Below are 12,851 nucleotides of genomic sequence, written 5' to 3' on the forward strand. Positions count from 1 at the left end.
AATAGAAAAGGCTCAATCTTTTACTTACTGTTAATGTTTTTCTACAGGCACAGAAGCCACTAATTGCAGCCCAAGGTCCCTCTGCTTAAATCGCAGGGGACTAATAGAGGAACTTATCTTCCACTCACTGCAGTCACCCTAATCATATTATTCTTGTGTGCATAGCCATCAATTTGGGATGAGTTGGCTTTGCAGTTCTCATTTTATCCTTCTCATTTTACACTTTAAAGTGGCTCTGTTACATACGTAACAAAGCAAAAATAATTCAGTCAGATATTTCAGTGCATGTTTCTTTGTCTATTTCTGCTAATTTTCCTTTCCTCTCTAAAGAACTAGCTGGTACTGCTATCTTAAAGACAGCAGTTCATATTATCAACAGTAGTGCAGTTGAATTGTCATACTTCCCATATCAGGATGTGTGCATACCTATTTGTAGAACTGAGTATTCATTAAGACAGAAGAACAAGCATACCCTTATATTCTTTAATAAATCTGGGTAAACTTTTGAAAGACCTGATAAACTTTGCTTTGAAATAAAAGCTAATAAATTTGAATTTTAATTTTGTTAAAGGGGATGGTTTTGGTATTGGCTTCACTAAGATATAACTGTAATTATTGATCTTCTAGATTCGTGGTACCTTGAAAAGCTGGACCAAACTGTGGTGTGTACTGAAACCAGGAGTGTTGCTTCTTTACAAAACTCCCAAAAATGACCAGTGGGTAGGAACAGTGCTGCTGAATGTTTGCGAACTCATCGAGAGGCCTTCTAAAAAAGATGGCTTTTGTTTCAAACTTTTTCATCCTTTGGAGCAAACGATATGGGCTACAAAGGTTAGTGGTAGCATGCATGGTTCTTAAGGGATGACTAGCATTAATCATCTACGAATAAAGACAACCTCAATGAAATGCTGAACTGTGATTTCTGTTTCAACTTCAGTGGTTTGTGTTGATTTGACTATAAGCCCTCAACATCTAGTCCAGTTCATCAGAAAGAAATATTTGATTTATGCTGCTCCATGTCCTTAAAGAGCTTCAGAAGTGTGGTGTGCAAAGGGTTGCTATTAAAAAGGTTAATGCCATCACTGGCAGTCACATAAATTAAAGGAGTGTGTGTTAAACGTTATATTTTTCATCAGTCAAATCTGAGAAATTAAGGTGAGATTTGCTAAAATGAAGTTGTTTTGTTATAAACATTTCTTGGTGTCCAACTCTATATTTATGTGGTAAAATATCACCTTAGTTCAATTTGCTTGTAAGATTCAAAAAGTAGATTACTTGCTTGTGGAATAATAACCCATATTGCAACTTGTTAGCCAGGTTTGTTCCTTTTTGTTATGATGTTAGGAAAATAAATGTTTTAATTCAGTTCTGATGTCTGTTTGCCTTGTCATACATGGCATAATACTGTGAGCAGCTCTTACCTGTGTTGAAAAGCACAGGTGTGTTCTGCAGAGCAAAGGTTTGTTTCAGTATCTTGTAAGGATCTTTAATGCTTGTTCTTACTTATTGCTTATAATCTGATAAACTATTTTAGTCCTTGTTTTGTGTTTACATGTGGAGAGGGGATGTGGAAGCACAGCACAAGTGAACATATTTTCCATCTAAAATAACATCTTCCTTTAGATGAAATTACTGTACAATATTAGGACCCTTGTTATAATTAATTAATTATACCCTCTAAAATAGGCATCTTACAATCTCACAATTAGTAGCTATCTTCTAAATCTTAAATTGATATAGCTGTATTGTCACATCTGTAGAATATGCTGTGTTAAATTTGTCATTCTTTTCTTAAGGAAATCAGTATAATTCCTGATGCTTGTGGCCATTCTGGATTTATCAGTGTTATCTAAATTTACCAAACTTGGATCAATTGACTTGTAGTTTCTTTTGAATAATTTTATTTTACTGTTGCTTAGGCAAACTTCTCAGTAATTAGTGGTGATCTCACATTTGCAGAACACAAACTCCATATCCTTTTCCAAAGCTATAGCATTTGTTGTTAATGTGCTTTATTTACGATATGTATACATACATTGCAAAGTGGTGGCCTGTCTGCAGAAGATCACAAATCAGTCTTATATTTCTTTATTATTTGGCAATGAGAAATGGATTTGTTTGTTTTTTTAACTAGATATTTAGAATTTAGAGGACATGCCCTACCAGATTTTTACTTTTTTTAAGGTAGGTCAAATTTTGAACCTGAACAAGTCGATATTGTCCATTCTAAATGTGCTGAGAGCTGGAGTGGCGTTTGTTCATTTTGGTATGGCTATTTGCAGTTGAGAATTCCTGAATTCCATTAGATGAAAGGCCTTTAAGTTTGAACCCCTTTTCTGCCTTGTTTACCTAGTCAATCAAAATGTCCTAGTTACAGATTTATTACCATGAGGCAAACTTGCATAAGTGTAATAGCAATTGACTGATCCAGAGTAGATTTACCACAAAGAGCCTCAAGTCCAAGGCAAAGTAAGCCTTGTTTGCAGTTAGTGCAGAAAGGTAGCATTGCAAAAAACATATATAGAGCTATAAGTACTGCAGGAGATTTTCTCACTTGAGCACCCTACCCATGGTGTGTCCTTCTGGCAGACTGCAAACTCTCTTCTGCAGTAGTTTGTGGCCAGTCACGTCACATGCTCCCTTAACCCTGTTGCTGTGGTCTTTGATGTTCCTTCTGCACTCAGAGGTAGCTGATGCACTGTACCTTCATTGTGTGCCTGGTCCTGATGCCATTTCGGTTTTCTGAAATTAATAATTAGAAAAGTTAATGCAAATAATTTTTTTCTGAGCAAATTTAGTCAGGGGTGACTGCATATCAGTTTTCATTGTTGTCTTTGAAACAACGTTCATGGCATTTGAGTTTCATTGGCATGAATATTCTGTAAGAAGTAAACTTCAACATTTTTTAATCTAATGGAATTTTTAGCTTGACCGTTGCCTTGGAGTAGTAGCATCATTCCACCAGAAACAGAGACAATCCAAATAAAGTCACCCAGTGAACTGAAATTAATGTGCCTCTTGTACAGATCACTAACTACTGGAAATTGGTTTTGAAACCATAATGGGTAATACCAAAGGAAAGTATCCAATGCTGTTGGAATAGTAAGCAGTTAGAGGAAATCAAGATCCATGAGCAGTTATATAAATTTAGTCAACTTACTTAAATACTACTTAGCTAAAAATTACTCACTTGGTTTTAATCAATATATTGTTAAAACACTTAGGGAGTGTAACTTTCTTGCATTAAGAAAAGCAAAACCAGTCACCAAACCAGACTTCATAAATTGTAGTTGTTTGGTACAGAGTAAGTAGCGTACCCTGAAGTGGCCACTGTATAAACCCAGGGGCAGATCTCATGAGCAGAAGTCTGCCCCGGTGTCCTGTGACCCAAGAGTTCCAAGGCCTTCTGGTGGCTGAGGCCTTTGCACGGTGCTAGCAGCACCCCAGCACCTCTCCCACCCTGGCCTGGTGCCATGGTGCTCTCCTCAGGTGAAAGTGGGCTTATTCCCTGCCTTCCCACCCTTGAGGTGAGGAGTGGTCATGCATTGGAGTGTTCCTCTTGGTTCTTGGTACCCACTAACTCCTAATCCCAGTGTTGCTGCTTCACCAAAGACTTTTCATAGGCACACCTTTCCTCTCTCTCAGCGGGAGACTGAGGTTTGGAATCTTGTTTCTAGCACCCAATTGCTGTTACTCTATCCTGACTCCTCAGGAATTTCTGAACATCGTTTACACCAGCACTAGCTTATCTGTATTGATATTTAAGTGCCACCAAGACTACTCCTTTACCTGCTTCTTGCCCTCAGAAGCGTTCTGGCTGTTTCATTTGCTTGCTTCTAAAATTACCTGCCTTTATCTGCTTTTGCTCAAAACTTATGCTGGCTTTCGAATTCCCTCTTCTAAGCCTTATATTGGCTTTCCATTAGGTTTCTCTGGGGGAAATCAGTAAAGATCAAAATACATTAAGTCATCAGTTAGGCAGGCTTAACCCAGCTTTCAGCAATAGCTTCACGTATGTTTAATACAGCCCTCTTTGCCTATCAGTTGTCTTAGAGTTATCATAGATAAACTTTGTTTGGAAGGGACTTCAAAATGGTTATTTAACATTTTATCCCAAAGTGAAAGTTGACAGAAATGGAAAAGTCTTTTGCATTTTTTATTTAAATGTGAAGTGTGAAAAACTTCATAGTAAATAGTAAATAAAACTTTGGCCATGTCTGATTCATACACCAAAAATCTAACCCCCCCCCCCCAAAAAAAAATCAAAAAACTGCACCCAAACCAAAAAAACCCAACCAAACTAAAATTATTTTTGAACCACAAAGACCATTCTTTTGAAAAGTGGGCTTGAATTGGTTCCCATACTTAGAATGAAGTCTTTGAAGAAATCCAGTGAAAGAGGGCTGTCCATCTTTCCATTCATGTCTTCATTAGATGTTGCTGAGTGACAGTAAATAGCCCTGCAGTGGTGTCAGCTTCTTACTACACTGAATGATAAACTGTGAAACTGAATTAAAATATCTGATGCTGTTTCTTGTTTTCTGTATTTCAAGGGTCCTAAAGGTGAAGCAGTTGGTGCTATAACTCTGCCATTGCCCAGCAGTTACTTGATAATCCGAGCTGCTTCAGAATCAGATGGTAAATAGATACTTCATTGGTTTTCAGCAGTGAGAAAGATGGTTTCAATTGTCTTATCATGTCTGTTACAGCACTTTGATTGCAGTTGAATTGGTATTAAGGCTCTCATTTAATGTAGAGCATTCAGTTATATTGGTACTAGTTATTTAAGGAGAATATTGATCCAAAGGAAAAGTTATTGAACTTCTTGTAGTTGCCTTTTGTTGATAGGGTAGAGGGGAGGGAAATGGTTATCTGTGATTTAGCTATATTAATGTATGTCTAAATATCAAGTGCCTGTGTAAAGTGCTAATATGGATGTATTCTTATTAAAGCATTTCTGTGTTAAGTACAGCAGTTGCACAGAGTTCTAGTAGTAAAAAATTCTTAAAAATGTAGTTTTGTAAGCCCTCTTCACTGAGAAGATGGTGATCAGTGCAACTATCTTCTAAAGTTACAGTGTGAAAAAAAATTTAAGACTGTTGTGTAGCTGTTTCTAGCAGGTGCTTTTCATCTGTTGGTTAATTAGGCATACCCCTGCAGACTTTAAAGATAGGACTCTCTCTGCCTTCTGTATTGAGAAATTGATTAGATACATGGAAAAGAAGTAAGAAGGGGAAAAATACACAAATTTGTTCAGTTACTTTTTGCCAAAAAAAATAAAATATCTGCTTTTTATATTTTGAAATGTTTTTTATACGCTATGGTTATAGCTCTTTTTCGTCACTATTATCATATTACTTGGACAAATTTTGCCAAATGATGCGGTTACTTAGTCTTCAAAACTAGAGCAGGGCTGCAGGCAACTTTGGGGGCATTCTACAATCATGGCCTGGGTGGAACCAAACTTGCATTAAGGAAGAAATGCTGGAATATGCTCTAAGAAAATTATGATTTACCTTTCTTGTCCTTCCCTGAAGCATCCCTTGTACTGAAGCTTGGTGGTTGTGAGTTGTTTTTATGTTCCCACCAGACCGTAAAATCCAATTCACATAACATTGGAACAACTCTGATGTGTGTCTTCAAAAGCAATGCAAGCAGGCCCAAAGGGCTAATTTTCCCAGGTAGGAAACAGAAGGGGTACTGTTCTGTTAAATCCTTACATTTTAGTCTAATACTAAATTTGTCTTTAGGCAGGTGTTGGATGGATGCTTTGGAGCTGGCACTGAAATGTTCAAGTCTACTTAAACGTACAATGATTAGGGAAGGCAAAGAACATGATTTGAACTCCTCAGCTGACAGTACTCATGTCTCTTTCTATGGTCTGCTCCGTGCTAACAACTTGCACAGTGGAGAAAACTTACCGTAAGTGAATTAATTACTAAACCTGATTGCTTTTGGGCAGAACCTTCTAGTGATAATTTTGCCACAGGGAGGCTAAGGCTGGTTTTTTTTTTTTTTTTTGCTCCTGAGTTCTCTTTATATGCCTATATTGCAGTGTGTTTTACACCCTGCACATAAAATGAAAAAAAATTTTTTTAAGCAAAGTGGATCCAGGGGAAATTTGGTCCAAGGAACTTGGAGTATTGCATCAGGAAGTTTGGTTAAACTGTTCAAAATAGAAAAAATGAAAATTTTAAGTTGGTCCCTCTTATTAGCTTCAGTGGAAAATCAGAAGCTTAGTACACATGACAAAAGTCAATAGACTGAATTTAAGTTGCTGTTCTTTAGTTAAAGAAATGAATAATCCTTTATTTAAATGGTTTCAGCATGAATCATCAGATGGATGAATAATAATTCTGTCACCTTATGATTAAATGCATTAAAGTGAAGATTGTCTTATATCACCTGATATTTAATATCTGAGAGCCCTTGAGTTACTCCCTGATTATTTCAATAAATACTTTCAGCCAGGTTTTTGTGAGCATAAGCTTCACCAGGACACTACTCCAGCACTGGCTCCTCTCCCAACAAGTCTGCAGATCCCTGCCAGGAGCCTGCTCCAGCACAGGCCTCCCATGGGTTTACAGCATCCTCTCAGTCATCCACCTCAGTAGTTGTCCACCAATTCAATATACTTTGTGAAGATTTAGCTGCCCATTTGTCTTTTCTGGGTGGGCAAGAATTTTGTATTGCTGTTACGGGTATGCTGTCCCAGAGAGAGACCTGAGTGGAAGAAATGCAATTATTTTTATGCAATGCATAGATGGTCTGAGAAAAGCACAAAAAAGGCAAATGCTTGCCCCCTGCAACAATTAAAGGCCCTATCCAGATGACCAAGCTTGGCTCAGCTGCAGCTTTGCGCCTTCTTTTCACTCATAGGAACAGTATGACTGCTGTGATTCAGCAATTCAGCTGGAGATCTGTACTCTGGAATAGTAGTTTAATATCAACTGCTGGCCAAGATTGCAATCACAGCAATTAGCTACAGCTGTTAAACTGCATTAGTCTTAATTAAACTTAAGACTAATAAGTTTAATTAAGACATCTTCTGGTATAGTATATTCTTAGAGTATTCAGTGTGCTTAACTGTCTAAGGAGCAAAACTGGTCTAGCTTTAATTGGGTGTCAGAAGAGGGAGAAGAAAGGTGAAAGCAATTTTAGCTTCAGCTGAGAGACAGCTTTTTTAAGTAGTTTAATAGCAAGAGAAGGTCCAAGGAAAACATTGGACCAATACTTGTTGAAGGTGGTCACCTGAAAAGTAGAGATGAAGAAAAAGCAAGCATGTTCACTGCTTTTTTTTTTTTTTTTTTTTTTTTTTTTTTTTGCCTCAGTCATTAGTATTAATAGTAGACTAGGCTGCTTGGGAGGTCTGTGAGTGCAGGATCAGTGATTTTCCCATTTGTGGGAACTGAAATTGTAAGAGAGCAGTTGTATCAGCTGAATGTTTGTAAGTCTATGTGGTCTGATGTGATTCATCACAGAGTAGTGGAGGAGCTAGCGGATGTTATGACAGGATACCTCTCAGTTGTCTACCAAAGGTCTGGGGAGTCTGAGGAGGTTCCTGCCAACTGGAAACTAACCAGGCAGAGTCAGCATAGGGAAAGTCAAGTTTAGCTAATAAGATATTCTTCATAAGATAAGGTCAGTTGCCTACTGGATGAAGGTAAAACAGTGGATGTAGTTTTTCTGGATTTTATAAGGCTTTTGATATTGTCTCTCACAGGATAGTTTTGGATAAATTATTCAGCTGTGAGATGAGCAGGGTTGCCATGTGCTGGTTGAAGAACTGGTGAATGGCTGGGTGAATGGTTGGGTGAATGGCAGGACTCAAAGGGGTGTGGTGAATGGAGCTACATCTGGCTGGTGGCACCAGCAATGTCCCTCAGGGCTCATTCATGGGTCTGTTCTGTTCAGTGTTCTTATCAGTGATCTGGATGTAGGAATTGAATGTATTCTTAGCAAATTTGCTGGCAATGCTAAACAGGGAGGTGCTGCTGACTCTCTCAAGGGATGAGAGGCCTTGCAGAGGGATCTGCATAGATTAGAGAATTGGGGAATCATCAATGGCATGGAATTAAAGAAGTCCAAGTGCCTGATTCTGCACCTAGGGTAGGGTAATGGCAGGCACAAGAATAAATTGGCAGAATAAATGAGCAGCCCTGCCCTCATGGTGGCTCAAGGTGACTATTGGGCGTGAGGTGGGCACAGGACCACAGACGAGGGCAGTGGAAACTGGCTGGGGGGGTCTGTCTGACAGAGGGATCAACATGGGTCAGCATTGAGCCCTGGCAGCCAAGAGGGTAAACACCATCCTGGGGTGCATCAAACAGACATTAACCTGTCAAGAGAGGTAATTGTACCGCTACATTCAACATTTGTGTGGCCTCACCTTGAGGGATGTGGGCAGCTCTGGGCCCCAAAATTTAGACAGGTTATGAAGATTCTTGACTATATTCTGAGGAGGAGCAACAAATCTTGTTAAAGAGCTGAAAGGCATGGCCTGTGAGGAGGGACTGAGAACTTTGTTTGTCTAGTTTTGAGAAAAGGAGGCTGAGATGCAAACTTAGAGCTCTCTTACAGCTTTTTGAGGAGGGGAACTGGAAAGGGAGGTGCTGAATTCTTCTCCCTGGTATAGAAGCATGGGAATGGTTTAAAGTATCATCAGAAGAGGTTTAGACTGGACATTAGGGAGCGTTTTTTTTACTGAACGTATGGTCAGACACTGGAATAGGCTTCCTAGAAGAGGTGGTTGATGTCCCAGGCTCATCAGTGTTATTTGACAGTTCAGTGAGAAAAGTATACATACTACATGTTTCCAGCAAGGCTAGTTTGACACTGCTGCCACCTCAGGCTTGATACCGGCAATTTTGGTGTGTATTTTATTAAGATTCTGGTTTGGAAACAATGAAATTTTGTCAAGTTGAAGATTCATGTAGCCTTTGTTTTTAATAGGTTAAATGACAGTGAAATTGAAAGGCATCACTTCAAAGATCAAGATACATACTCTGACAAGTCTGATAAGGAAAATGACCATGACCACGAAGAATCTGATAATGATGGACTGGGGAAAAGTGAAGAAAGCGACAGTGACACATCGGAGCGACAGGATGATTCTTATGTCGATCCAGAACCAATTGATATCAAGGAAACTACTTACTTAGAACAGAGTCATGAAGAACTTGGGGAGGTAAAAGTGCTGTTGATGTACTGAGCAAGGAGGTTCTCCAAATAGTAAGCTGATATTTTAAGGGTCAGACTACACTTGAAAGCTGACTTGCAGGATTGGCTTTCATATTTTCAGTAACAATGTATAGAAAAGGTTCTGTTCACCCATATTCCGCTCTGCTTTGCCATTCTTGTGCTAATATATGAGATTTTAACAGAGATAATGAATTTACCTGGCATATTGCTCATACAGAACGTACAGAAAGGGCCTCCTGCAGCAGAGGTTCGTCATGAGTATTTGTTCTTTTGTTGGTGCTTCTGTTTGAATTTTATTACCTTAGTCTGGTTTTTTTTCTTCAAGTAAAAATTTTCAAATTGAAGGTTTGAATGCAACCTGACACTTCTTTTTTTTTTTTTCCTGCAAGAGAGAGAAGTTAAGCAGTTGTAGTCTGCAGAATTTAGTGGAAGGTTTGCTGTGCTTCTGATGTCAACTTGCATTCCAATGATTCCCCAGAGCTGCTATTCCACTTCTGCAGGTTGTTTTATGTATTTGCCTATACAGGCAAATATGACAGGGATTTGTAAACCAAAAATCTTGGTAACAGAAATTAAAGTAAGTCTTTTCACAAATCTCCTCTTTCTCCTTAAGAGAAATGACTATGAGTTTTTTTTTATATTCATGCAACTTGAATACCTTATGCTTTAGTGCTTTCTAGTACCATGTCTAGAAAAAGCAGTGTTTTAGGAAAAGCTGAGGAGTTTTAAATTACAAATTTTTGAGTATGCATTTTAGAACTGTTCTGGAAGAAGAATGCCTTTCCTTGCTTTTCCTACAACCATTGCTCTTGATTTCAGAAACTACATGGTATAATATCTCCCCTCTTCTTGGACAGAAAGGAGCGTGGAATGTTGCTGCTGGTTTTGCTCAGTTACCCCTAAGTGGTGTATTTTCTTTAAGGAAAACCACGGATGCTACTGACTGATTCAAGGCAGTGAAAAGCATAGATATGTCAGCTTTTATGGTTGCGAAAAGCTGGTAAAATGAACAGCCCTTTGGTGTTTAAGTCCTGTATTTGAGAAGAGAGAGTAATGCAGGTGATGCCTAGGAAAGGACTAAGAAAGGATTTCTGAACATCCTACCTCAAAATTTTCTAGCCTAGAAATGATGAAAACAATTGCAGTTTTTAATGCTGAATTTATCATACTTCATTAAAGATGTATCATAAGTGTATTTATAGAAACTTGATCTAACTTCTATAGTTGTTTCAGCATCTCAGAATGGTTTATTTTAAGTATCCATTTTACATTCTTACTGCAACCTTAGAATGTGTTGACCTGTCTTCTGGAGGATTGTTTGCTTTCTCCGTTCCATAAGCAGTTTTTTGGTTCATCCTAGGCAGGTGAGGCTGCTCAGACAGAAGAAGTGTCAGAAGAAAATAAAAGTTTGATCTGGACACTACTGAAGCAAGTCCGGCCAGGAATGGACTTGTCCAAGGTTGTACTGCCTACGTTTATTTTGGAACCTCGCTCTTTCCTGGACAAGCTCTCTGATTACTACTACCATGCAGACTTTCTGTCTGAGTAAGTCTCTGGTTTTCATTCTTCATTTAATTTCATGTTTTTTAATTAAAATAGAGTAAAAGTGTCAGAAATTGCCATTTTCCGAAAGCTAACTGCCTGGAGAACTCATATGGTACATCTTGAAGTCTGGCCCCTCTTGTAATTTAATAGCAGTCATGTTGCAGGCATTTCTGGTTTAGCTTCTGAAGACTGGTTGAAAGACTTCTGAAAATGAGTTTATTTTTTTTTCTCTGAGAAGCATATTTAAAATGAGAAACCAATAATAGTTAATTTTTTAATACAGTGTTAAGTTCTGTCCAGATTTACAGTTGTCAGCTCAAATGTAGCTAATAAATTAAAGACTGCAAATTGAAATATTATTCAGCTCAGAGGTCTGCATGTACGTAGGCTGGTAGTAAAAAGAAGACTAAATGGAAGAACTTGAGTGAGGGTGGGACAGAATTTAATGTTACAAAGAACAGACTCAAATACAGAAATTCCATTTCTGGCATTTTAGTTTGACTTCAATTTTCAGACAATTATTTGAGAACTTTAAATTTGGTGAGGTCAGGCTTGAAGTTTTACAGTAGTGCAAATCACAGACGTGTTTTAGTCAGCTCATAGATTCAAGATATGTCACAACAATTGATAGCATGTTATAAATGATGCAATACTGGTACTTGATCTGTGTGTTCTGTTTCACAGAGCTGCTCTTGAAGAGAATGCTTATAACCGCATGAAAAAAGTAGTGAAATGGTATTTGTCAGGATTCTACAAAAAGCCAAAGGTATACTTTCATATATTATTTTGTCTTCGGTCACTGTGTCTAGTTTGAGGACTTAGGGATATGCTGGAGTAAGTTTTTCTTTTTGAATTTATATTTTATCCTTTTTTAAAAAAGCAAAGTTACGTTTTCATTGTTTGCACAAACACAACATGGAAATTTTTGGTCCCTAGCCATGCTTAAAATAGATTATATTCAATTGCATTTGTCTCTTGGAGTAGAAGCTGAACTAAATATTTTTTGATAAAGTTGAGCCAGTTCTATATTTACCGTTCTTCCGTGATAACAGTCTGAAATTAGAGGACTAATGTTTCTACCACTTAATTTAGCTTTGTACTAAATACTTTTCATAGTCATGTTGTTGGGAAATAGTATTGACAGCAAGTACTTACAATCTAACTTCAGACAAAAGCTCTGCCATAATTCTGCAAAACAAAACAAACGTTACATTCTGTGTGTCCTTACATGTAGCATAGTTTCATGGATATACTGAATGTATGATAATTTCCTTAGAGTGAAGAGCAGACTAATTGAGCATAATACCCAAATGATGAAATCAAGAACCATGTACTTCAGCATATATATTATGACAATTTTTTTCCTGTGTGTCTTATCTTCAGTGATAGACTGATAAAATGTTCTGTGACTTGTGTATATGCATATGGTTACTCTCTATTCAATTTCTGTTTAGGGACTAAAAAAGCCGTACAATCCTATACTTGGAGAGTTTTTCCGCTGCATGTGGATTCATCCAAGGACAAACAGCAAGACTTTTTATATTGCAGAACAGGTAGATGCAATAACTGGAAAAAATAATTTTAAGAAAAATAAATGTATTGTGTATTTGTGCTAGTTAAATGCTATGGTAGTTTCAGAAAATTTACTGAAGTGTACGAGTAGTATCCTAAAACCTCTCCTGGTGAGCATAGTTTTCTTACAGTTGTCTCTTTTAAGTGTGCCTTCCTAAAGAGAGAGAGGGAGGAAGGTGTTTCCAATATTTCTGTTCTTCTTCCCCTGGAACAAGTCAAGTGCGGATTTTCTTAATTCTTGAAATTCAGTAGGGGATTGCTTGATCTTTAAAGATTTTAGTCAAACTTCACTTATATTAACTGCATTCTAATATGTGCAGCCTGAATTTTGCATTGTCATTGTTATTTCAAAGTTTATACTGTGTTTGCTATATTGCTTGGTTTTGTTTTTCTCAAATCTTGTTTTTTTTTCCAACAGGTGTCACATCATCCACCAATATCTGCCTTCTATGTTAGCAACCGCAAGGACGGTTTTTGCCTTAGTGGTAGCATTCTGGCCAAATCAAAATTCTATGGTAAATAATGGGGGTTTT

The 12,851-nt window shown here is 37.7% G+C and overlaps 1 protein-coding gene across 5 annotated transcripts in view; it reads left to right on the forward strand.

Moving 5' to 3' along the window:
* Window positions 1-12,851, forward strand: part of OSBPL8 (oxysterol binding protein like 8) — an 83,267-nt gene that overhangs the window by 59,680 nt on the left and 10,736 nt on the right. For all 5 annotated transcript variants that reach the window (XM_053977521.1, XM_053977525.1, XM_053977524.1 and 2 more), the window contains 8 exons: window positions 628-831; window positions 4,554-4,638; window positions 5,751-5,922; window positions 8,953-9,187; window positions 10,562-10,746; window positions 11,431-11,512; window positions 12,201-12,299; window positions 12,737-12,833. In XM_053977521.1, the coding sequence (XP_053833496.1) occupies window positions 628-831; window positions 4,554-4,638; window positions 5,751-5,922; window positions 8,953-9,187; window positions 10,562-10,746; window positions 11,431-11,512; window positions 12,201-12,299; window positions 12,737-12,833 (1,159 nt within the window). The remainder of the gene's footprint in view (window positions 1-627; window positions 832-4,553; window positions 4,639-5,750; window positions 5,923-8,952; window positions 9,188-10,561; window positions 10,747-11,430; window positions 11,513-12,200; window positions 12,300-12,736; window positions 12,834-12,851) is intronic.

Source organism: Vidua macroura, chromosome 5, assembly GCF_024509145.1.
Source record: "Vidua macroura isolate BioBank_ID:100142 chromosome 5, ASM2450914v1, whole genome shotgun sequence".
Lineage (NCBI taxonomy): Eukaryota > Metazoa > Chordata > Aves > Passeriformes > Viduidae > Vidua > Vidua macroura.